This window comes from Narcine bancroftii, chromosome 2 (genome assembly GCF_036971445.1).
Source record: "Narcine bancroftii isolate sNarBan1 chromosome 2, sNarBan1.hap1, whole genome shotgun sequence".
Taxonomy (NCBI): Eukaryota; Metazoa; Chordata; class Chondrichthyes; order Torpediniformes; family Narcinidae; genus Narcine; species Narcine bancroftii.
Genome location: NC_091470.1, coordinates 245,213,479 through 245,240,660, shown reverse-complemented (window position 1 = coordinate 245,240,660; position 27,182 = coordinate 245,213,479). Strand labels below are relative to the sequence as shown.

The 27,182-nt window shown below is 38.6% G+C and overlaps 1 protein-coding gene and 1 long non-coding RNA gene across 11 annotated transcripts in view; one reads left to right on the top strand and one right to left on the bottom strand.

The window, feature by feature from the left end:
- The window catches only part of LOC138755197 (uncharacterized), a 65,894-nt gene extending 49,863 nt beyond the window's left edge, over positions 1–16,031 (bottom strand). For 3 of the 5 annotated variants that reach the window (XR_011352104.1, XR_011352108.1, XR_011352105.1), the window contains exon 1: positions 15,902–16,031. This is a non-coding gene — a long non-coding RNA (uncharacterized lncRNA). Of the gene's footprint in view, positions 1–5,753; positions 5,834–13,341; positions 13,446–15,901 lie in introns of all 5 variants that reach the window. The other 2 variants (XR_011352107.1, XR_011352106.1) reach the window with 2 other exon arrangements.
- The window catches only part of LOC138755194 (transcriptional activator GLI3-like), a 469,347-nt gene that overhangs the window by 309,345 nt on the left and 132,820 nt on the right, over positions 1–27,182 (top strand). For 3 of the 6 annotated variants that reach the window (XM_069920695.1, XM_069920694.1, XM_069920696.1), the window contains one exon: positions 13,309–13,414. In XM_069920695.1, the coding sequence (XP_069776796.1) occupies positions 13,309–13,414 (106 nt within the window). Of the gene's footprint in view, positions 1–8,895; positions 9,026–9,431; positions 9,505–10,164; positions 10,348–13,308; positions 13,415–27,182 lie in introns of those variants that run through there. The other 3 variants (XM_069920697.1, XM_069920698.1, XM_069920699.1) reach the window with 3 other exon arrangements.

Below are 27,182 nucleotides of genomic sequence, written 5' to 3'. Positions count from 1 at the left end.
ATTTTTTAAAAAGTGTGGTCTTACCAAAAATTTGTAGAGTTGCAATATGACCTCTCTACTCTTGAACTCAATCCCCCTATTAATGAATCCCAGCATTCCATAGACCTTATTAACTATCCTATCAACATGTGCAGCGACCTTGAGGAATGTATGGATTTGAACCCCAAGGTCCGTCCCTCTGTTCATATACAGTCTTAAGTAACCGACCATTAACCCTGTACTTAGCCTTCTCGTTTGTCCTTCCAAAATGCATCACCTCACACTTATCCAGATTAAAATTCATATGCCACTTTCCTGTCCAACTCTGCATCCTATCTATAATCTTCTTGTAACCATTGACAACCTTTAGTTCCATCCACAAATCTTCCAACTGTTCCATCCTTCTGCTTCTTCATCCAGGTCATTTATAAAAATCACAAAGAGCAGGGGCCCCAGAACAGATCCACGAGTCACAGACCTCCAGGTAGAATACTTTCTGCCTACACTACTACTCTCTGCTTTCTTCCTACAAGCCAATTTTTTTACCCACACAGATAAGGTTCCACTGATCCCAAGCCTCATGTCTTTCTTGATGAGTTTCTCGTGGGGAACCTTGTCAAATGCCTTGCTAAAATCCACATAGACCAACCACATTTACTGCTCTACCCTTATCAATTTCTTTTGTTACCGCCTCAAAAAACTCAATTGGATTTGTGAGGTATGACCTTCCCTTCACAAAGCCATTCTGACTATCCTCGAGTTGACTCCACTTCTCCAAATGCTCTTGGATCTTATCCTTAAGAATCCTCTCCATTAGTTTGCACACCACTGATGTTCGACTCACCGGTCTATAATTCCCAGGATTCTCCCCATTACCTTTTTTAAACAAGGGGACAACATATGCCATTTTCAAAATCTCTGACCTATAGCTACTGCTCCAGCTATCTCTTTTCTCACTTCCCACAGCAAATATATGGGATATATCACGTCTGCCATCTAGATTTTTTTAAAGAAGATCCAACACTTCCATTTCCTTTATCTCCACATTGTCCAACACACAGGCCTATTTAATTTCGACCTCACTGTGATCAAGGTCCTTTTCTCTTGTGAATACTGACACAAATAATTCATTTAGGACCTCCTCAATTCCTCTGCCTCCAGGTACATGTTGCCTCCTTTATCTTTTAAAAGCCCAACCTTCATTCTTGTTATTCTTCTGTTCTTCACATACACAGAGAATGCCTGGGGGTTCTCCTTAATTCTACATGCCAAGGCCTTTCTCCCCTTAGAATTCTCTCAAGTTCTTTCTTAAACTCCTTCCTGGCTACCATATACTTCTCATGAGCCCTTCCTGTTTCTTGCTTCCTATATCTAATGTATATTTCCTTCTTCCTCTTGACCAGTTGCCTGACCTTTTTCATCAGCCATGGATCCCTTTTCCTAACATCTTTTCCTTGTCCCAGTGGGACAAGCTTATCTTGAACCCTGCACAAGTGGTCCATAAACTTCCTCCACATTACCTCTGTGATTTCACCTGAAACATCTGATTCCAATTTATTCTCGCTAGTTCCTGCCTCATCCCTTCATGATTAGCTCTTCCCCAGTTAAGCACTTTCCCATTTTGACTGTTTTCATACTTTTCCATTGCTATGTTGAAGCTAAGGGAGTTGTGGTCACTCTCACCAAAATGCTCTCTACCAAGCAGTCTGCCACCTGACCAGGTTCATTCCCAAGAATCAGATCCAGTATGGCCCCTCCTCTCGTCGGCCGGACCACATACTGTGTCAGGAATCTTTCTTGAACATACATCACAAATTCAGCCCCATCTATCCCCTTGCAGTCAGTAGGTGTCAGTCAATATTAGAGAAGTTGAAATCCCCATAACTACAACCCAGTATTTCCCGCTCCATTCTAAAATCTCCCTCCTTATCTGCTCCTCAGTATCCCAAGGGCTACTTCCAGTACAGTGATTGCTCCCTTCCTATTTCTGACTTCCACCCACACTGACTCAGTGGACACTCCCTCTGCAGAGTCCTCCCTTTCTATACCCATGATACTATCCCTGATCAGAAATACTACTGCACCCCCACCACCTTTTCAACCTCCCATCCTATTCTTTTCAAAACATCTAAACCCCAGGACCTGAATCAGCCCATCCTGCCCTTCCTCCAGCCAAGTTTCAATAATGGCTACAACATCATGGTTCCACGTATTGATCCATGCTGCAAGTTCAACCTCTTTATTCCTAATATTTCTAGCGTTGAAATAGATGCATTTCAAATCCTCTAACTGGCTACCTTTTTGTTTTGTCCCCTGCCTGTCCCTTCCTCACATAGCATCATGTTTTTGTCCTTCTATCCTAATCTCTGTACTCACATTCTAATTTCCACCCCCGCCCCCCCCCCCCCACCTCACTGCCAAACTAATTTAAACCCTCCCCAACTCCTCTAGCAAACCTGTCCACCAGGATATTGGTTCCCCCTCCAATTCAGATGCAGCCTGTCCTTTTTGAATGGGTCAGACTTCCCCAAAAGAGATCCCAATGATCCAGAAATCGGAACTTCTGCACCAACCCTTCAGCCACGCAATCATCTGCCACAACTTCCTGTTCCTACCCTCTCTGGTGCAAGGCACAGGCAGCAGTCCTGAGATTATCAGCTTTGAGGGTCCTGCTTTTTAATTTTTTAACTTTTTCTTAACTCCTTGTATTCCCTCTTCAGGACCTCATCCTTCCTCCTATCTATGCCATTAGTCTCCTCTTTTTCCCCCCTTCCCTTCTGAGCCGGGGGCCAGGCTCTGCACCAGAGATGTAACCATCTCAACTTGTCAATGATATATCATCCCTCCCAACAGAATCTAAAAAGTTATACTTGTTGAGGGGAACGCCCACAGGGGTGCTTTGTACTGTCTGCCTCTCCCCCCTTCCCTCTTCTAACAGTCACCTAGTTATTTGACTCCTGCCTTTTAGGGATGACTGTCTCCCTGAAGGTCCTCTCTATAACTATCTGTGCCTCCCCAATGATGCAGAATTCATTCAGCTCCAGCTTCCTAACAGGAGCTGCAGCTAGATGCATCTCATGCAAGTGCAGTCATCAGGGACAATTGTGCTGTCCAGATTTCCCACATCCTGCACTCTGAGCATTCCAATGCCCTAGCTCTCTCCAATAACTCTTCCTACCTTAAAATCAAAGACTTTACCTTCTTGGAATTGAGCTTGCCCTCAGCCTCTGTTCTGCCAAAGCCTCTTAGTCTCACTCCTACCCTAAGCCACTCATTCACTGGCCGCATTTCTTTAGCTTCCTCTTCTTTTATTGGTCCTTGCTAATTATCTCAAGTACTCATTCCCACAAGCCACACTCCGTTTAATCCTTCAGTTGTCCTCCACACTCTTTTTAAAACACATTCATCTCAGCTGGTTCCCTGCACTCTATGGTCCCAAGTCCTTCATGTTGGTCCCGTGGTTGCAGTTGTTAATTTATACTACTGTTTGATGTATGCACAACTGCAATCAAAATGTTCTGTCCTTTGTTTTTTTCTTTGCTAAACTCCTGATTGGCATTCATAGCGGGGAGAATAGGATAGTAGGGATGTGATGTTAAGGCTTTAAAAGGCACTGGTGAGGCCTGACCTGGAGTACTGGGTACAGTTTTGGGCTGAATATTTAAGAAAGGATGCACAATATTTAATAAAGGAGAGGATTTAGAGGAGATTCACAAGAATGATTCCTGGAATGAAGGTATTAGGATATTAGAAATGTTCAATGGCTCTTGAGGTTCAGACAAATGAGGGGGGATCTCATTGAAGTATTTTGAATCTTGAAAGGCCTAGACAGAGTGGATGTGGCAGTGTTGTTTCCCATGGTATGGGAATCTAGGACAATGGGGCACAACTTCAGGATTCCTTGGAACGTAGAAGGCTGAGAGGGGATTTGATAGAGGTGTTTAAGATAATGAGAGGGGTAGATAGAGTTGATGTAGAAAGGCTTTTCCCATTGAGAGTAGGAGAGATGGATACAAGAGGTCATGGGTTGAGAGTTGAAGGGCAAAGGTTTAGGAGTAACATGAGGGGGAACTTCTTTACTCAAGAGAGTGGTTACTGTGTGGAATGGGCTTCCAGGAAAGGTGGTGGAGGCAGGGTCAATTTTGTCATTTAAGAAAGAGTTGAATAAGTATATGGATGGGAGGGAGATGGAGGGATATGGGCAGAGTGGTGGTAAGTGGGATTAGAGGAAGGTACTTGGATCAGTGTAGACTAGAAGGGCCAAATTGGCCTGTTTCCGTGCTGTAATTGTTATATGGTTGTTGGTGGATGCCCATTTAAAATAGATATATGGAGAAATTGATTTAGTCAGAAAGTGGTGAAGCTCTGGAATTTGCGACCACACATGGCCGTAGAGGCCAAGTTGTTAGGTATATTTAAGACCGAGATTAAGAGGTATCTGAACAGTCAGGGTATCAAGGGTTATGGGAAAGAGGCAGAGGAGTCGGGCAAAATGGGAGAACCAGTTCATGATGGAATGTTAGAGTGGTCTCAATGGTCCGAATAGCCTTTTTCTGCTCCTTTATCTTATGGATTTCCTGCACTAAGATACTTCTTCTCTGCTGACTTCAACCTATTCTTTATTTCAGAGTTACCTTATATCCTTTTTCATTTTTTGTCTACCTCTTCTAAAAGTTAAGTATTTATTTCCCAACCTGGTCAGTTTGCAACCACTTCTCTGTGATAAGTGTTAGATTATTTCTGTTTGAGCCATTAATTAATCTACCCTGTTATGTTTTCAGGTGATTGGGTGGCACTGTTAGCTTAATATTATTAAAGTCAGTGACCCAGGTTCAAATCCAGTGTTGTTCTGTAAAGAGCTTATACATTCTCCCTGATTGATACCTGCTTGGGTGTTCCGGTTTCCTCCCACCTTCCAAAGACTAGGGGGTTGATGGGTTAATCATCCTCCTATCTATGCCATTAGTCTCCTCTTTCTCCCCCCTTCCCTTCTGAGCCGGGGGCCAGGCTCTGCACCAGAGATGTAACCATCTCAACTTGTCAATGATATATCATCCCTCCCAACAGAATCTAAAAAGTTATACTTGTTGAGGGGAAATTGTGCGGCAGAGGCTTCAATACCCAGAATTGGCTTCTCTCATGTTGTAAGTAATTTTAAAACTTAAATTATTTAAAAGACCAAAAACGAAGGGTTTCGATAGGAGGAAGAGGCTGGCAAGGTTGGCAGCCAGAATACCTGGCAGATTACTTGCACTCAACGATCTCCACTTGTGCTGCAGTTTTCTCTGCAATTCCATCGGCATTTAGAAATTTTGTTTTTTGTTGAAGTATTGATTTTTTTATAAATTAGAGCTGATTGTTGAGGATTATGTTCTGTCAGTATTCCATTAGCACTACCTGTCTATTATTTCTGCAAGTCCATAGAAGGAAGAATTTATGGTATTTTCAGCATGAATAGGGTGTGATTTCCTTGTTCTTGTTATTTTAGATCTGTTTACGTCATTTCTTCTGATGCATTATCATTACAACTAATCTGTTCTAAAAATTGCCAATTACCTTGCATAAATAATTTCATGTTTTAAAGATTCACAAGGTTTAAATTACCATAAAATGGGTTGATAATTCTCAGACAGTGAATATTTGTTGATTGTTCAGTTACATTGTGAAGTTTAGATGAGGTTCTGAAGACATCTATGTGAGGCATTGCCTCAGGAAGGCAGCAGGCATCATAAAGGATCCCCATCACACTGGTTATGGTCTCTTCTTGCCCCTACCTTAACGCAGAAGTTGTAGAAGCCTGAAATCCGGCAGCTCCACATTGAAGAACAATTTTTTTTCAACAACTATCAAGTTCCTGTGTTAAAGTGGACCTGAGGTTAATTGATAAAGACAAATACAGGTGCAAATTTTCACTTTGCTATTTTAATTCACTTTGCAAAGTGTGAGAACTCCATTGCAGCAAAAAGCACTGCCACAACTAGTCTCACCACAAGGGAGTCTGGCTTGTGTCTTTGCATTTTTATGCAGACAAACATAGTTTTCCTGAACAGTGAAACAAACTTTCACCATATAAGTACATGTTTCTTAGGATTCTCTTGGAATTTGTTAATCAGGGTTTTGTCTCTTACCCAATGGTTATGAGTCTTTAATTTTTTTTTGCTCACTAAGGATTTCATAAACAGCCTTTGTCTTGCTGAATTATAAACAAGAGAATGGAATGTGGTTCTCTCTCTCTCTCTCTCTCTCCCCCCTCCCCCCCCCAGGTCTTTCTTGCTCTTTCTTGCTCTCTCTCTCTCTTTCTCTAGCTCTCTTTATCTAACTGGGAGTTAACACCCCACAGTGTAATTAGATTATGGATTTCCTCTCCTCCAGATGACAATCAGTGAAGATTGGTAAGAATTTCTCCTCCACAATCTCCATCAGTACCGAAGCACCACAAGGCTGTATTCTTGGCCTCTTCTCACTTTACACCTACGATTGTATGGCTCTGTATGACAATAACACCATCTACAAATTTGCCGATAATACCATGGTAGTGGGTTGTATAAAGGAAGGGGATAAGTTAGCATACAGGATGGAGAATAAAAACTTGGCTGAATGGTGCACCAACAACAACCTTGCACTCAGTGTCACTAAAATTAAGGAGTTGATTGTTGATCAGGAAAGGAAAGCCAGAGGTATATAATCCAGTGATCATTGGGGGATCAAAGGTGGAGAGGGTGAGCAAATTTAAGTTCTTGGGAGTCACTATCTCAGAGGATCTTTCTTGGACCCAACACACTAATGGCATCATGAGGAAAGCACATCAGTACCTCTACTTCCTCAGGAGTTTGCGGAGGTTTGATATGACACCAGAAACACTGGCAAATTTCTACAGGGGTGTGATGGAGAGTGTGCTGACTGTCTGCATCATGGTCTGGTATGGAAACACCAATACCTCTGAGCGTAAAGCCCTTCAAAAGGTAGTGAGACACAGCCCAGGACATCACAAGCAAAACCCTCCCCACTATTGAGTACATCTACAGGGAACACTGCTGTTGGAGAGCAGCAGCAATCATCGAAAACCCTCACCACCAAGAAACATGGGAGGAACTATGCACAGGAACCATGAGTAATACAATAAATACTTGGTTTCATATGATACAATACAATTGGCTACATATACTGTATGTTACACCTCAAGAGGTAAAGGAGTGGAATCCAACAATATCGGACAGATGCTTCCATTGTAAACAAATAATTGGAACAATATTACACGTAATTTGGACATGTACAAAAGTGAAGATTTTTTGGGAGGATTTAAACTTAATATTAAATAGAATTACAAAAAATAAGATACCAAAAGATCCAGAAACCTTCCTGTTAAACAACATAAAAGACAAAGAATTAGGCCTAAAATTTACGATGATTGGGCTTGCAGCAGCAAAAAAGTGCATAATGATAACTTGGAAAACAGAGGTAATCTTAAAAATATAACAATGGTACATAGAAATTAACTAGTGTGTTCCATTAGAAAAAATGACCTACAATCTAAAAAACAAACATACTTTATATGAACAAATTTTGGAACCATACATAGTATTTATTAGAAACTGCTGATTTCAGACCTCCATCTCTTAAAATGATAAGACACAAGTACAAAAATATTTAAATATGGAATTTTGGACGACATGATTTCTTTTTCTTTTCTTCCTTTATTGTTTATTTATTTTTCTTCTTTTTATTTCTTACTTTACATTATGGGGGTGGGGAGGGTGGGAGGGGGGAATAAAAATGTAATTGGGTAAATTTTAATGATGGATATTTGTATATATTGTTATTGATAGTAATAAATAAAAAATTGGAAAAAACCCTCACCACCCAGCACACAGTCTGTTCTTGCTGCTGCCATCAAGAAAGAGGTATAGATGCCTCAAGATTCACACCACCAGGTTCAAGAACAATTACCCCTCCATTATCAGTGTACTCAACAAGAAATTCCTCAATCAGATACTCATTTAAAGAGTCTTACTTGTCCAATTTATTGATTTTCTTTTTGTTCTCTCTGTATTGCGCAGTCAGTTTGTTTACATAGGAAGTAGGAACAGGAGTAGGCCAAAAATGGCCCATTGAGCCTGCTCCGCCATTCAATACGATCATGGCTGATCTAATTTATGACCTAACTCCACCTACCTGCCTTCTCCCCATATCCCATAATTCCTCTATCATGTAAAAATTTATCTAACCGAATTTTAAATATGTTTAATGAGGCAGCCTCAACCACTTCCCTGGTTAGAGAATTCCAAACATTCATTACTCTCTGGGAAAAACTATTTTTCCTCATCTCTGTCCTAAATCTACTCCCCTGATTCTTGAGACTGTGTCCTCTCGTTTTAATTTCCCCGGCCAGCTCAAAAAACCTTCCTACATCTATCCTATCCATACCCTTCATAATCCTATATGTTTCTATAAGATCTCCTTTCATTCTTCTGAACTCGAGCGAATGCAATCCTAGATGATTTAATCTTTCATCATAAGTCAACCCCTTCATCCCAGGGATCAACTTAGTAAACCTCCTCTGGACATTTGTTATCTGTTTACACTTCTTTGTTTGTTTACATTTTATGCTCTGTCCAGTTTATTCTTTGCACTACCAATTGGTGGTAATTCTGTGGCACCCACAGGAAAAAGGAATCTCAGGGTTGTATGTGATGCCATGTATGTACTCTGCACACAGGACTGCTCAGTACTTGGAGGGGAGATTGCCCAGGAACACCAGCTGCTGTAGGTTTCTGTAAGGGGCACTGGACAAAGTGGCAACTCTCTGTCTGCCTGACAGTAGACAAAGGTTGAAGAATTTCATGCACGCGACATTCTAAATGTAGTATTACATGACAATAATGGAACCTTTACAATAAATCTGAATCTCTCTCTTGCTTCCTCTTCCCCTCTCTCTAACTCTCTGTTGCACTTTCCTTGTAGCACTCTCCCTCTAGTGCTCTATGGCTCTGGCTCTCTGTCTCCATCACTCTGTGGTAAACCACTGTTGTATGCATTGACTGGTCAGGTACACCCATTGGCCTACTGTACCTGTGACCCCCCCCCCCCACTGTCCCACAGCCCCCTCCTCAGTGCAGGACAGTTGAGCTGTATGAATGTGCCTTTTTTCTTTAGTGCACAAAACCCTATTAATATCTCAGCCTCGATCTTTGAGTAATTGATGGTGCAACACTCTCTCTCTAGCTCTCTGCCTCTCTAGCTCTCTTGGCCTCTCGCATGCTCTTCCTCCTCCTTTCCTCTCTCCCACCCCCCTTTCCTCTTTCCCTTTCCCCCCTCCCCCTTTCCCCCTCCCCTTTCCCCTTCCCCCTTTCCTCCTCCTACTTTACCCCTCCCTCTTTCCACCCTCCAACTCTTTCCTCCCTCTCTTTCCTCCCTCTAACTCTTTCCCCCCCTCTAACTCTTCCTCTCTTTAGCTCACAGATTCTCAAGGTGGGTCTATGCCCCACACTGCTGAAACAAGGGCATATTTTGGAAAGTAATTAAAAGGTTCGCTTGAAAAAATAAACTCGTTTATGTTGGTGTGAAAGATGTGACTTGGCAACACTGTCAGTACCACACAATTGTGGTAACTTTCAAGTAAAATCACTTTGTTCTTTTTATTTTCATAATGTGTTTTTGCTCTTCCAATGTTTCTGTGTTGTTTCTCCATTGTTTCTCGTATTTTAATTGTTGTTATCCTTGGTCAATGTTATAATTATATTTTTTCTGTCTGGTGTTATTATCATCTGTTTCAAATGATCTCATTGGCAATGAGGATTCCATATTATCTTAACAATCATGTCTCCATCCATACCGCTTTACTTTTTCAGTTCAGTAGTGAGTGAGATGTGTACCTGTATATCTTTGGGCACTGCAGGGGTGGCGGGTTGGAGGGGGGGGGGTCCTGCCCCAGGTGCCAGCCTGATTGAGATGCCAAAATAGGAAAAAAGTAGGAACCCCAGAAAGTAAAGCACGAGGTTAGCGCAGTTTTGATGCATTCTCTGCGAGAAAAAAATCAGAAACCGCGCTAGTGTTTTTTTATGGGTTTTTTTAGGGTCAGTAATTGATTTGATCATTACTTTTATTACATTTTTCAATTCTAAGACATTATAAAATACTGATTAATCTGTTTCAGATCATTTGCGCTGTTATATTAATCTGTTTCAGGGAGCTCAAGCTGTTGTATATTCAAAATGAGCAGATCAAGCAAGCAAGAGGTTCGTCAATATTCAGAGGAGTTCTTGAAGTTTGGGTTTATACCTGCTGTACACGATGAACCTTTTTGCCTATTATGCCAACAGACTTTGACAAATGAAACAATGAAAGCAGACTCTTTAAGTTCATTTGAAGGTAAAACATCCTAACCATGTCCATTCAAATTTGGAATATTCTAAATCACTGAAAGAGAAGTTTGAAAATAGATCAAAATCACTTCATTATTCGCTGAGCAAACTACAGCTCTGAATTGTATCCTTGAAGCTGTATTTTCTCTGCTGGTAGCAAAACATGGGAAGATTCATAAATTGGGGAGGAACTGATTAAACCTGCAGTATCACTGCTTCTCAAAACATTTCTGCAAAAGGATGACAAAGATGTCCAAGCAACACCTTTGAGTATGGTCTGCAGAAGAATAGATGACATGGATCAAGATGTTGAAAAACAGCTTATTGAGTAGATGAAATAACAAAAGTTCTCAATACAACTGGATGAATCTACCGTACAGGACAGTGAGGCTCTGTTATTGGCATATGTGAGATATTTGGATCAGGAAGAGTTTCAAGAAGAGATGTTGCTTTGTGAATCGTTAGAAACCACCACTACTGCAGTTGATATGTACAGCAAGTTAAAAGTTATTTGGGTGAAAATGAAATACCAAAAGGAAAATTTGTATCTTGTGCTGCAGATGGTGCATCTGCTATGATAGGTAATAAAAAAAACAGGATGTTTAAAATTAATGAAGGAAGAAAATCAAAACATGTTGGTTGTGCATTGTGTTATCCACCGAGAAAACTTAGTTACCAAGAAATTTACCCCTGTTCTGCATTCTGTGATCAAGTTTATCAAATGCTATCAAAGCTTAATGCCAAATGTGAATGTCTGTTTAAGCAGTTTTGTGTCAATAAAAGTGCAGAACATGTGAGATTATTGTTTCACAATGAAGTAAGGTGGTTGTCAAAGGGAAATTGCTTTAAAAGGTTTATGGAACTGTTTGATCTCCTCAACGAGTTTTTGAAGGACAAACCTGAAATGAAGCTCTGGCTAACAACAAATGGCAAAGCTCATGTGAGTTACTTTGACGGACAATTTTTAGAAACTAGGTACATTGAACAAGCAACTCCAAGTAGCAAATATGACACGTGCTGATGAAAAAACAAAGGTAATTGGATTCATGCCACGTCTAGAATTATGCCAAAGGAATATTTCTGCAAGAAATTTCAGTCAATTCTATTAGTTGAGTAAGTGTGAGGTAACTAATGCTGCTACAAATGTCATTGTTGTCTGTTTGAAAATGTTGGTTACCGACTTCAATGATGGATTTTGTGATTTAAAGGCAATGGATTTTCCCTCTTGATTAACTCAACCATTGCTGGTGGACTGATCAAGTTTCAGTGCAATAGCAAGAGGAGTTATCTGAGTTGCAACTTTGTTCAAAGTGAAAGAAATCATGATGTGGCTGTCTAACGAGATCGAAAAAAAATACCCAAACTTGACTTCTTTAGCAAGGGAACTATTGATGCATTTTCCATCATCTTATTTAGTAGAATGTGGCTTCAGAGCTGTTAATGATTTGCTACAAGCTAAAATAAACGAACTGGAAATTACAAAACGTGGAGATTTAAGGATGAAACTAAATAAAATTAGTCCCTCGAATCAAAAAAAAAATCTGCAGCCAGAGCCAGGGGCAAGGTTCCCACTGAAGTGACGACAATTGTTGAATGTGTGTTTGAGATGGTTGACATATTGAAATAGTAGTTGAATATGAAATATGTGTTCCAGTGTATTCCCAATCTTAATTGCATTGAAATCACTTGCAGTAAATGATTTAATTAAAACTTCTTTTGAATATATAACTTGTTTCGGCTAATGGCGAGGCTTACGTCTTTTTCTGAAAAATTTAAGTGGGGCCTAGGGCAAAAAAGGTTCAGAACCACCGCTTTAACTCTCTGTCCCCTTCTCTCTCTCTCTCTCTCTCTCTCTCTCTCTCTCTCTTTTTATCTTTCTCTCTGTATCTCTCTCTTAACATTTTAAAACTCACATTCTCACCTTTTTTTTCACAAACTGCAGTTTTACCCTCACTACCCTTTTATATTTATTATCCTTTTTTTGTCTCAAGTTTCATTATGGTACAATTTATACAATTTGGAGTGGCTTATATACATGTGTGGCTGCAGCAAGTAATACTTTTGGTGCATCTGTCCATTGTACTCATGTATATGATAATAAATTCTCAGTAATGCCTAGTGAGTTGGCAAACTGCTGTCGAATTATACTTAGATATTTTTAGAACTTAGCTCTGATTTTTTTTTAAAAAGCTGGTTCGGCCTTTTTTTCAACAACCAACCACCCCAATGACAAAATTGTAAATGTATAACTTTACACCCTGTTACCATTTAACTGGCAGAACAGACAAAACTTTAACATGTTTTACCATTGTATCAAATCACCAGATCATTGGAGATCATTGATCTTTTCTGCCACTAATCCATCTTAGATTCTTTTATGCGAAAGAGCATTATCATTGCTCTTCAAAACCTATGAAGATCCAAAACACAACAAATGAAGTACTTGTAAAATCCATTCACTGTTAGAAGGTTTCAAATATTGAAACCACTTTGCATGGAGCCAACTTCCTTGAACAGTAATGGGAAAAAAAATGATCTGATAATATAGACTACTGCTGGTTAAGTGATTTGCCAGGACATCAGAAGAACTCATCTGTTCTTCTCCAAAAATGTGCACAAGATCATTTTATTTATCAGTGATGTGACCTCTGTTTACTGCTTTATTAAAAGGTAGAACATGCAGTAAGTATTAAATTGAACATTGGATTGTACTCAACTCTCTGGAGTGGGATTTGATCCCCAAACCTGAGGTGAAGGTACTGCTACTAAGTCAATTAAATTGCATTAAAGTTGCCTAAGGTGAAATGATAATAAGTGTTAAGATAAACAAGTGCTGATCTTCTAAAAACATTTGCAATTGTAATGTTGACTTGCAGATGAAATTCAATGTAATTATGTGATTATAATAGTTAAGTGGACTTCTAAGATTTGCCTCTAAATTTTCCACTTGTTTTTGTTCACTTTGTAGCTCCGCACCCACTTTTCCCCTCCTTCCACCCACCTGTTCCAATTGATGCCAGACATCATGAGGGGCGCTACCACTATGAACCATCACCTCTTGCCCCGCTGCACATGTAAGTACAATTCGTCACTCTACTGATGGACCTTGGTAAAGCAAAGTATTTAATAAAAATTTTATGATGAGTTGCTTATCTGCTCTAGGCAGATAAACCAAATTTGTAGTACTCTTTATTTCAGTATCACAGTTTGTTTTTAAATATTGGCCCTGATTCTTTACAATGAACAATGGCGAGAGTTACCTTACTGTTGCACCAACAACATTTATACTGATAGCATCAGAATAAGAAACTTAACATTCATGTCAAGTAAGGGTGCAAAATTCTGCTACTTTAATGCTAAAAAAAAGTTGTGCCTTGTAAATTTAAGAAAAAGTGAGTAATTTAATTAGATATCAATGATCTGGCTGATAATGTGATAAATTGGATCTGCAAGTTTGTAGTTGATACAAAGATTGGAGGTGTAATGGACAGCGAGGAAGGGTTTCAAAGCTTGCAGAGGGATCTGCACCATTTGGAAAAATGGGATGAAAAATGGCAGATGGAATTTAATGTAGTCAAATGTGAGAAGTTGCACTTTGGAAGGACCAACCAAGGTAGGACATAATTATAAATGGTAGGACATTGAGGAGTATGGTAGAACAGAGAGATCTGGAAATAATTCCATAAATGTGGATCACAGATAGGGTCGTAAAGAGAGTTTTTGTCATATTAGCCTTCATAAATCAAAGCACTGAGTGTCAAAGTTGGGATGTAATGGTGAAGTTGTACAAGACATTGATGAGGCCAAATTTGGAAGATTGTGTGCAGTTTTGGTCATCTAATTACAGGAAGGTTATCAATAAGGTTGAAAGAGTGCAGAGGAGATTTAAGGACATTACCAGGACTTGATGAAAGTTACAGGGAAAGGTTGAACAGGTTAAGACTTTGTTCCCTGGAGTGCAGAAGAATGAGACATTTGATAGAGGTATATAAAATTATGATGGGTATTATTGATTATTATATATAGAGAATAGATTATTAGAGATAGGGTTTTTTCCACTGAGGTTAGGTGAGATTAAAAACTGGAGGACATGGGTTGAGGGAGAAAGGGGAAAGGTTTAAAAGACACATGAGGGGAACTTCTTCATGAAGTTTCATGGGATCGTGCAACGAGTTGCCAGCTGAACTGGTAAATGCAGGCTTAATTTTGACATTTAAGAGAAAAATTGGGCATGTATATGGATGGATATGGTCAAGGAGGGATCAGGCAGAAAAATATTTTCACACAGACTAGAAAGGCCTGTTTCTGTGCTTTGTGTTCTATTGTTTGAAGGTTCTGAAAAAAAACTGCCAAGCACTGTCACCTGCACTGGAAATTTACTTTTATAAATATAAGATCTCAAAACTTAAAATTTTAATTACAATGCAAAATTGGGAAAATAAAAGTTTAAACTTATTTCTTAATGTCTCATGCCTACTAACCACTTGCCTATTATCCTTTATTTCAGTTTCTGTACATTAGATGTTGAATTCTATATTTTGATTTACACTCTCCTTCAGATTATACAGAAGATAACATGGAGAGATGATGAAGGCAGTGCATTTGTTGTGGTCTACATATGGATTATAGCAAGGTTTTTGACAAGATATTATGTGACAAGCTGGTCAAAGGAAGACCGTCAATTGGATCAAATTGTTTTCAGTAGCAAAAAGCGAATTGTGATTGATTTTGTTTCTTAAAGTTTATGCCCACTGATCCTTAAAAGTTGCAAGGTGGATCCATAATTATTTAGGAAGACGTGCAGAATGCTTTCTTTCATTAGCTAATACAGAGGATATAGGAGAAAGGTGTTACGCTAGAACTGCATACCACACTTGTTAGACCAAAGTTCAAGAATTCTCCTTGGGTGTTGTCACTATGTTGCAGGAAAGATTTGCCCAGAATGGAAAATTGTAGCTTGGAAGAAAATTGGACAAATAGTGTCTTTTTTTTTGGAATACAAGAGGATAAGGATGGACTAAACTCAGCAAAATAAAACTGAGGGATCTAGGTTGCAATATCCCTTAGTAGAGAAATCATAGACGAAGTATTCAAAGTAATTTGGAATATTAATGGGAACATAGGGAAAGTATATTCCTCCAGAAGGTGTTGGAATCTGTCCGCAGCCCTGATTTTACACTACATCTTCTGTTGTCGCTTGTTGCCACTGCTTCTTAAAACTTAGTCTTGAAAATTAAAAATATTACAACCTGTGGGGTTGGGATTTACAACTGGATTCTTGACTAATGAATGCTTAAACTTATATGTAGACATACAGGATGGTTAAATTGATAGGGAAGTTGATAGGAATGTGTAGAGAATAAAAATGGATTATGTAAATGGATGCTTGATTATTGATATCAGCTCAGTGGATCAAAGGGCCCGTTTCCATGCGGCATGACTCTGATCACATTCCAAGGGTATATTAAAAATGGTTCATATATGGGCAACAATGTTTTAATTAAAATTGATTATAGATACTTAGATTTCAAATAAGAAATAAATAGATGAAAGCAACTGACCTTCTTTCACATACACTGTTTTCTCCAGAATATACTGTATGTTAACCTAATATAAAGCTGGATGTGCTGGGATCTGCATCTGTTCGCTACTGGAAGCTTAATTGTTCCCTAATAATCAAGGTGTAAATTAATTCTGGAGCCTACTGAATCTGAGATTCTCATAACTCAAACAATGCAGGATGTCACAAATAGGAGAGTTCCACTATGTTCTGAGGAATAGTCCAGCAATGTTCCCTGTCCCTAGTTGTGCTCAGTAAGTCTATACCTTGAGCAGTGTGTGTATCCATTTTGTCACATATGCCTGACTTTACTGTTGCTGATGCACATGAGGACCTTGCATCTCTATGCAAAGGCTTAACCCACACCCAACAGCTGAATATGCACCGGAGGCAGTGAAAATCACAGACCAGAAACTGTTTGGAGCCAATTACTCCAATATAGTAATAATTTTAATATCAATTTTCCTTTCAGAAAAATGAGCAGGCACCTGTAGACCACTTGGAGTTCCCTTTACTTTGCCTATAGCAATGCCATTTGCAGATGTGATAAATCACTTTTTACAATAATGTTAGTGCAGGGAGAAAATCTAGCTGCTGAAACAGTTGGATGATTGCTGCCATACTTTAGCTTCTGTACAATACAGATAGTTGGAACAGATCAATTGGCAATGTTTTCTACCAGGTTGCAACATTATGGATTCAACATACATCCACTGTTTGAGAGGGTACTATTTCAGCTGTCATTGCACGGAAGAGCACTGCACTGTCAGAGGAGACCACCTTTTGATGAAACATTAAACTGAGATGTCACCTGTTCTTTCATGCAGACATAAGACACTATAGTGCAACAGTTGTAAGATGTGCTCCCTTTCCATAATTATCAGTAAATGTAGAACAGCTGATTGTTTTGTTGTTCATCGAATCTTGCATTGTGCAAAATAACAGCCAATCTAGCGCCACAGTGTCTATAGTAATTAATGGAACATAACTTAAGATAAATAGGCTTTTATGATATATAGAACTGTATTTAATGAGGGAAAACAAAAACCTATCTTTGAAAAAAAAATCAATATGAGAATACAATAAGGATGTTATGGAATGTTGAATCAACCAAATTGTCATAAACCATTCACTCTCCACTCTTTATCGCTCATCTAAAATTTCTAGTCCCTGTGGTGGGGGTATGTTTAAATATTTATCTGCTGGCAAAGGCCTTGTCTCCATTGTGCTGTGGCTGAAGGCTAGTGCCTGCTCAATGTGTATAAGGCCCTACAGTCACTGGTTTGCCATTTCCTCAGCTTTAGTTGAGTGCACTAATCAATCATCTCATGCTGTTTGGGTCAGTAACTTCTGAATGCTTGTTCAGCACTGAAGAGGCAGCTTGCTGGTTTCCACAAGGATGTTGGCTGGCTGCAACACAAACAGCAGATGCATTTTGGCCCTGGAAAGTGGGTTGTTAGGACTAGGAGGCGAAGTCAGAGTGGAACGAGTAGGAATTACAGTATTGACGTGGGTCTAAGGAATACCCTCACCTTTCTCGCAACCTCCTCAAAAATGAATTTAGTGAATTCATGGTCCAATATTCAAATTCAAATTCAAACTAATTTGTTCTTTGCAATCCATGTGATAGTATTTCACATGGATTGCAAAGAACAGTAAGTATATTGACATTCTGTAACCACAAATATTAGCAGATTAGCAGTGGACCACAATGTTATTCTGCTGTAATTGTAGCTAGACATCAAACATTATAATTCATCAGAATTATAATTCATTCATATTAGAAATCGATTAAAGATATGCAGCTGCAGGACTTTTGACAATCTTTCTGTGTGCCTTTATGAATCTGGTCAATAAGGGATGGTTTCTGATTCTGGAGATGTCAACTAATGTTCTACTGCTATTTACACTTTAACTAATGGTGCATTCCCTTTCAAGGGGAGATGATTTGGATGCTTGTAACTTCATACTGAGATGAGTTCTACCAAATAATTTATTGTGGGTCAGGTCATTTAATGTCTTGTTGATTTTCACCTCCCTGCAAAGGATGAACTATAGCATTATTTAATAATATTCTGTGTTTGTCTTTCAATTGGGAAAAGCAAAATCTCAAACATTTCAGATTTATGATATCATGTAGTAACATAATGATAGGATCTGAATTTAATATGGATTGGATTTTCTTGATATTAGAAATGGTGCTAATGGGATACAACTGGTGTTTAAATAACATTGTTGAAATCAAAGACACATTGAAGTTCGTGATAATAGTTTATGAAGAAAGCAAGTAAGATGAAAGATTTTTCCGAGACCACAATTGGCATGAAATTTCTCATCATTACACTTGATGCTGTTTTGTAAAGTTACAGAATCTCCTGAAACTCCACTATTATGTACAATGAAAATTTTATGCTACATTTCCATGGTCTCTGCTGTCTGCATAAACAAGCACAAGATGATTGATGAGAATGTCATCTTTGCAAAGTAACACATGTTGTACAGCGGTGGGCTTAAAGGAAGATGATAGAAAAGTGAATGAGAGTGCATGAGATAGGAAATTTAAGTTGCATACAGAAGGAGATAAATTTACTACATTAGATTTATAGCAAACAATAGGACAATGCTTACAAATGTTTTAATGCATATAGATTTCACCATTTTATGGTTAGCTGCATTTCTAATGCACTAGATGTGTTTATTGAAGAGCCACTGATTTTGTTTCATTAGAATTGATTAACAAATGCAATCAATGTGGCATTGAGTCAAGTGCTATGCCTCAGATACAGCATAATGCTCAGGTCACATCCTGCCTTGCTTATGGTAATGAAATAAGCACTGAAATATATTCATGAATCTCTGCTATTAGAGCATCAATTGACATGTTGTTCGCTTTGTCGCACTTGTCATTCGGAGAGTATTACAGAAGGAAGTATCAAACAAAATCACAGGCTGATTAATGGCTCTGCTCTTTCTGTGGTCTTAACCACCTTTACACTAGCAAGTAGGCTAGTTAGTTCTACAAGGAAGGAGAATTTTATGGCTCCCACAATCCAATAAAGGAAAACCACCCACCCCAGGTATTAGTATCTCACTGAAAACCAAAGGATTAATCAGAGTGAAATCATTTACTTTGCATGCAGGGATTTTCTGCCTTCAAAAATAGCAAGGAATGCTATTGCTGAGGTAAAAATCGACCCATCAAATGAAGCTGAATTAAAAGTGTACAGTTCATGTTATCATATAACACCAATCTATGCATTTATTTGGGAAGATTAAACACAAAAAGCTACATAGAAATGTAATTAAATACAAATTAACACGTTCAAAGCTTGGCCAAGCAGAAGATTTTTAGCAACATCTTAAAGAAGGAAAGAGAAGTGAAGAGAAGAGATTTGGGGAATGAATTCCAGCTTAGATCTAGAATGCTCATGAATACTGGTTGAGGGAAGAGGAATATTGTTAACCTGGCAGAAGTGGAGGAATGTAAAGTTGTATATCTTGGGGGAATGACAGAGATAGGAAGGAGTGAGTGAGTGGAGGAAATTAAATATGATAATTTTAGCATTGATGTGAACTGAAAGCCATTGTAGGTCTGTAGTTGCAGGGATACCGTAAAACTCCAATAATCCTGTATCCTGTTGTTCAGAAATCTCACCATTCTAGCATCTGGCTCACTCATTAATCCTGAATGGGAGTTGGGGATCCAGAGTGCCAGTGGATGTGCAGGCAAAGATCCAGAATATGCTGGTGTCAGGGTCTGGACCGTGAACTGCATTTTTGGCTGGGGTTGGGTCTCAGACACCAGGGGTCAGTAAGTTTATAGTTGGAGCCAGGGTCCGGAATGCTTCAATATTTCCTACTCTCTTTTCACTGGAAAATTTGTATCATTAACATGTATTTTAAATAAATAAATAAATAGAGTGGGGTTGGGGGAACACTTGTGTAGTACCACCAATGTCCTAAATGTGCTGGATTATCAGAGTTTGACGATGGGCAAATAATACTTTGTTGCAGGCAGCAAAATGTTGGATGAGTACATTTATGGAGGCCTGCCAGGAACCAGATTTGTTGTCTTAAGAATAAGAAAACTATGTCTGAGTATTTCAGAAGCAAATGAGCTGAGGCAGATGTACATTCCCCTGAGTCATGTTTAATCTTCAAGTATGATACTTCTAACTCAATATTAAATTAATAATATAAAGGAATACCCAAAGTATTTGATGCATATTTACTGTGACCAATGGGCACAGTTCCAAATTTTGTTTCCAAAAATATTGTGCTCTAGTTTATGTTTGAATACTTATTGAGCTGCACCTCCACATATTTGCTTCTTTCACAGTATACACTACAGTCACAGCCATTGCGTTGAACTTGAACAGTTAGGAATGGGATTTCCTTGTCCTGGAGGGGTTCAAATCATATTGATGTCCAGGAAAGAATTAAAGAAATATGACACTTTCATCACACAAGCGCTTTGAGGGCAGCATTTAAATCTCTTCAGTGCAAAGCGTCACAGTCAGTGCTTAATCATATTTACAGATCAGACTTCATTTCTTGGGATGATCAGACATCTTTATTTACAAGGAAATCAAACTTAATATGGTGGGAAATGAGTCATGATATTTAGATGGCATCATCCATACGCATTGCAATCAGTTACCACACTGTAATTACATGGATTTGAAGAAAAAATGAAATTGTTTTAAAGCAAGTCCTCCATAGTGAACAGAAGGAATCATTTTTAACCCACTTAACTGAGCACTAAACAGATGCCTAATATTTTACAAATACTTTTCGAATCAGACTGCCATTGCAGACTTGTAATTACAGAGCAAATGTGCCCGGAGCTAGGTAATAAATCTGATGTAATCTCTGTGTGCATTAAGGAGATTAAAGGGGGCTATTTGTGTATCAAGCTCTGAGAATTTGAGTATGGATATCCCCTGGTATTGTTGACAACCCCCACTCAGAATCTTGTGATCTCAGTTATCAAAAATTGGGTCCAAAAAGGTTTACACAGATCTGGATAATCTGGATAGAACCAGCATCTTTCTAGTCGCATCAATAGTAAGAAGTAAAATTAAATTAAAAGCTCATAAAATGAAATATGTTTCATATTAGCCACTTGACACTTAATTTGCCTCTGAATAAGGAAGGAAATCACAAATTAACCTGCTTATGTTTTTCTAGGCAGGTCTTATTAGGGTTAGTAATAACCGCAATTATCTCTGTGATAATATTAACCTTTGTATGTATGAATATGTACTCAAGTGTGGCACCTTCGATGCATTTCTAAGTCAAGTGCAACCTTCTTGTCTTGGTTCATTAGGCAGAATTATTCTTGCAATAGAAGCAGTGCTGAGCAGCACAGAGTGGAACTATTGGATGTGGTCAGGCCTCAAACTTTAACATTCCTCTCAGTGGAGGTTCCTGATGCTTTTACTCTGTTATTCCTTTACCCTTGCTGGACTAAAATAAAAGTTTTTGTTTTCTCCTTTTGCAAAGCTATGCAAAGAGTGGAGTTTATATAGGCGAGGTGAATCTTGCAGGCATCCTTAGTGCTTTGCAATGTGCTTGCCAATGCCTCAGCAGGACTGAGTATGCACATTCTTGGTCCTAGCATCAGTGAAATGGCAATAGGCTAGTTTCTCAAAGTATTTTGTCCTTTATCTTTCAGTTTGTGTTATGAAACTTCTCTGATAATTTTCTAGATTTGGAAACTCATTAAAAATATTAACAGTTCAAATTGTATTTATTTCCTTGACTTTGTTGCTAATTCAACTCAAGGAATCAAATTTGCACATAATTTCTCGCTATTCCAAGTGAATGAACAAAACTTTTTTAAGAGATCATAACAATTTGTAGGCTAAATGTAATATGCCAATGCCAGTGTATAAGTAGGCTTACAAAATAATAAGAAGGGAAGAGGATTGTAAATTGGGCAACAGAGTTATAGTGGAGGAGATTATCCAAAAGGTGGCTACTTTCTGGCAGTTAAAACTTTTTAGATGTTGTCAACAATAATCACCTGCAGAATGGGGCCTAAAAATAGCACAGTGATTGAAGAACTGTGGAATTTAGTGCAAGAAGCTGCTGTGAAGTTATTTGCGCTGTAGTCAGCAGTATTAGTCAAGCAAGGATATATTGAGTGAAACATTCACATGCACTGAACCAGAATTAAGCCTCACCCTTTAGAGGCCACCATTAAACCTGTTGCAGTTTCTAGTCTGCAAGGAAGTGGACTGTGACTGCCTTCTCAAAACACAAAGCTTGAACGAGTATTAAAGGCAAGGATATCTTGCAGCAGGGCAGGGCAGAAAGCTTAGCCATTATCTTAACTGCTTTGCCTCAGAAGATGCAGAACAAAGAGAAAATAAAGTATTTGTTTTTGAATGTTGACTTTTCTGACCTGTCCAAAACAAAACCAAATTCAGAATTAATTGAAAAACCATTCAGTGTTTCCCTTTGCCTGTAATAATCTAAGATGAGAGGATAATTACGCTGAAGTTAGAAGTTTGTCCAAAAGAGTTTGTGAGGTTTCTGGAGAGTCAGTCAGCTGTAAACATGGTACAATTAAAGGACAGAAATGTTCTGTACTTTAAAAAAAGCCTTAGAATCACCCACAATATAATAGAGCAGACAGTGACAACCATGTTCATTTGTTGTAATCTGAGTGTTTCCAGCCTCCTTGCCAGAGTGAAGCCTGCCTCTATATTGGTCTCAGAAGAATGTTTAAGGTGGAAGAAAATGACCTATTAACCATTTAACATTGCTGCATTTTAACTAGAGATGAACAAATGCCCTTCATATTCCATACCCTCATTTAGCTGCAAGTACAGAGTTGATGCTTTTTGTTGATTTCACTGGTGTAACTTACTGCAGAACTACATTAAAATGATCACAGAGCTTTTGCTTGGTCAAGTGAAAGGATTGATCTTGCCTTAATGGACAATAATGAATGAACTCTACCAAGTGCCATAGCAAATATGGTTTTTAAAGTACAAAGGTGTAGATACCAAAAGTATGGAAATTCTGCAAGAGACAGGGTTTTGCCGGGCACTTCAGATATTACATTATATAAATTGTTGCATATTACTGAGTGATAGCTAGTAGAGTTGCTACCCTGGGTACTGTCCAGTTTTGGTTTTCTCCTACATCACAAGGTCTTGTGGGTTGATAGATTAATTTGCCACAGTAGATTGATTTGAATTGTTTATTGTTACACGTATCAAGACTCAATGAAAAGTTTTGTTTTGCATGTTAACAAGGGAAGTTGACCCATACTTAAGTAAAGGAGATAATGCAATGACAAAAGTGCAAGGTATAGTCTTACAGTAACTCCTATTTCCCCGAGTATGTCAGTGAATGTTAGTATCTTGGGCAGAGAGGATGGCATGTGAGTTCATTAAAAAGTGGGATCCTGAACAGATTAGTATAAATGGTGGATGATGATTGGCATTTTTATTAGGTTGAAAGGCTTGCTTCCATTCTTTCTCTCTTTTGCTTCTCGGAATCAAAAATGTTTACAAATTGTAATTCATTTACAATTTTTAATGGAGTTTCAATTTTTTATTGCGTGGTGGTTTGGCTAAATATTTGTTGGTCCATTCTAATGTTGTGTCTTTTTCCTCTCTTTTTCATTTTCTCTTTTTCTTTCTCATCCTTTTTACTTCTGTTTTCTGGCACCCCTTTATTTAGCTTTTCAATTTGCATCTCTTTTAGGTTTTTGAGCTTCCTTTGCTCAACTTACTTTCTTCCCTCTGACCTTTTGCTCCTGATCTATTTTACTTGTTTTTCTGTACTCCATCCATTGTACCTTATTTGGCTCCTTATGCCTTTCATCCTCTACTCATCCAGCTACAGTATCTATACACGTCTCTCAATGAGTGCCTTGTGTCTCACTTGTGTTGGCCACTTCTGTTTGCATGCTTTTCTTGTTTAATTTCCATAGTTTTGTCATTCCATTTTAGAAAAACTAGATCTTGTGTGTAAATTTGACCCCCTCTGCTGTTAGCAACAAAATAGAGAAAGCAAAATAAAACTTTAGCTGCTAATATTGTTGAAGACTCTTAGACCCTCCATGCTTTATGGACTTGTCCATTTGCCTATCTGTTATTTTGGATAGAATGCTACATCTATCTGGTTAGGATATGAAATACTCCTTTGTTCTTCCAATTTTGAACTCATCTGTTGTTTACTTAATTAAAGGCACTCACTGGTGAGCAAGATGAAGAAAATTATTACCAATTAATATGTTTCTCTGTTAGCAGTGGTCCAATTAGTGGTATATACAGCTTAGCATAACCTATAATATTCTGTGCCACAACTAATAAAGGAAAGGTTGAGATTGCCTTTATAGTCACCTTTTTGATCATTCCTGCAGAATGAACACTCAAGATCCATTTTGTTTCTCCAAATCTAGAATTTGATGCTAAAAGGAAAATTAGGAAAGCAAAGACAAGGTGTGAAAGTAAGAACGACAAGTAAAACCAAAAATCTGTTACAAATACATAATGCGAAAAAAGGTCATTGTTGAATAAGCAGAGGCTTTCCAAAAACCCTCACATTTGATTTAATTTTGCCAAAATGATTGACCTTCAATACCTTCACACAGTATGAATCTTTACTGCTCGCTGCTAACTGCATGGCCAGTTTTTGAACTATTGCAGACTTCATCATACATTACTTCTTCATCATGTACATTACTTATATAGATTACTGAAACCACTGATAATATTTTCCAGTTACAAAAATTTCCATCAACCATTAACCTTTGCTTTCTGCCACTAAGACAAATTTGAATACAGTTTGCCAATCTCCTTTGGATTCTGCAGATTATATAGTTCAAGATTATTGTCATACAATTGTACATGTACATATACAACCCAGTAAAACAGTATTATCTCCACACCATAGTGTACACATATATATATACACATAGCAATCCAAAATAAATATATAAATAATTTGCGGCTCTCTAAGATCATTCAACAGTCTCACTGTCTGTTGGAAGAAGCCATTTCCCAGCCTGGCAGTTCTGTTTTTAATGTTCTTGTACCTCTTCCTTGAAGGAAGTGTATTAAAGATACTGTGGGCTGAATGGTAAGGGTCCTCATTGATTTTCTGAGCCCTCTTTAAGCACTGCTCCATGTTGATATCATCGATAGAGGGAAGAGAGACCCCAGTGATCTCCTCAGCAGTTTTAATCACTCTCCAAACTGATCACCAATCTGATTCTTTGCAGCGACCATACCACACTATGATGTACCCAGCCAGGCCACTCTATTATGCTCCTGTAGAACATTGTTAGGATGGTGGCTGGTGACCAGTGCCATGAGGATCCTTATCAAGACTCACACAGAAATACATCAAATCATCAGCTCATTTTTCTTAACTATGCCAATGGTGCCATTCTACATTTTGATGAAAACAGATACAACAATATGAAAATTCTACCTATATTCTCCACCTCCATAGTTTACCTTTTGGGTCACAAATAAACCCCATTCTTAGTTTTTATGCTCTATAGTTCTTTTAAAATATTTTTGAATATTCTATCCACTCTCTTTGCTTTTCTAATTTCTATTTTAATTTCACTCCTGTGCTTCCTATACTCTTGCAGGTTCTTTGCTCTATTAAGCTCCCATATTTCCTTTTCATTGTCTTATCCTATCCTCCATTCATCTTGTCACCTCAGATTTAGCAGTCCTGCCCTTTTTGTTGAAACATACTTTTAATTCCATCATTCTCCTGCTTAAGTGATCCCATTCCTCTGGAACTGGGTAGGCGTTTCCAGTCAATTACAACTAAAGCACTGTGTTGAATAAAATTACCTCACCCTTATTCTTGTCTTATGGATCTGACATACTTAGACATACACATGCAGCACAGTAACAGGGCATTGCTGCCCAATTACACCCAACAATCCCTGGTAAGTTTTGAAGGGTGGGAGGAACCAGAGCACCTGGAGGAAACCCTTGTAGACTCCAAAAGGCAGCATGAGATTTGAACCCCAGTCCCAATCGCTGGAGCTGTATAAGCATTGTGCTCACTGTGCTGGCCAACCTTTCCCTTAACCATGCTAAATTAAGTGAATTATAATCACTACCACAAAATGCTTTTCCACAAATACTGCCCATCTTAATTCCCTAAAACCAGAGTTGTTCCCCTCCCCACCATTCTCCTGGTTGAGCTTGCAACACAATGGCTGAAAAAAATGCTCTCCATTTATAATGTAGGAAGTTTGTTTCTCTTATAGTGAGTTAATGTTTGGGTAATAATCAACAATCACTGCATCTGTTGACACCTTTGTGTTTTTGCACTGGCCAGAAATCTGACTTCCAATCTGTTTAGTGTTGCCATCAACTCATCTGACTCATTCACTGAGCTTCTTGAGTTAATGTATATGTATCATTAAATTTAAAATTTAAATTTAGACATGGAGCATGGTTACAGGCCATTTTGGCCCATGAGTCCATGCGCCAAATTTTTACATGTAATTAACCTACACCCCCAGAACATTTTGAATGGTAGGAGTCCCCAGGGAAAGGCCATGCAGACACGGGGAGAACGTACAAACTCCTTACAAACTGTGAGGGATTTGAACTCAAGTCCCAATCAGTAGCGCAGTAAAGGCGTTGTGCTGACCACTATGCCATCCATGCTCAGCTAAACTTCTTTTTCCAAAGTAAAAAACTGCAAAAACTTGAAACCTAAATGTAAAACTGAAAACATATCAGGCAGTATATCTCTATCCTGAAATATCAACTTTGTCTCACTCTCCATGGATGCTGCCTGACTTTGAGTATTTACAAAAATTTCTCTTTTTCTTTAAAATTTCTTTTAGTCTTTAAAGAAAAAAATTAGACATACAGCACGGTAACAGGCCATTTTGGCCCATGAGTCAAAAGTGCCCAATTTATACCCAATTAACCTACACCACCCCCCCCCCCACTCATTTCAAATGGTGGGAGGAAACCAGAGCCTCCGGGGAAACCCACACAGACATGGGGATAGCATGTAAACTCCATACAGACAGCATGGGATTCAAAGCCCAGTCTAGATCGCTGGTGCTATAAAGGTGTTGTGCTAACTGCTATGCCAACCATGCCACTTTTAAACACTCACTTGTCTGCCTTCCATTTGGAGATCTACTTCTCTCTCTCTCCTTAGTCTTTGTTCAACTACCTAACTCCCTAGCTTAAAACCTATCCCAGTGGCACCAACAAACTTAGTCTACTAAGAAGGATGATGATTCCAGTCGATGTGAATTGCAACTTATT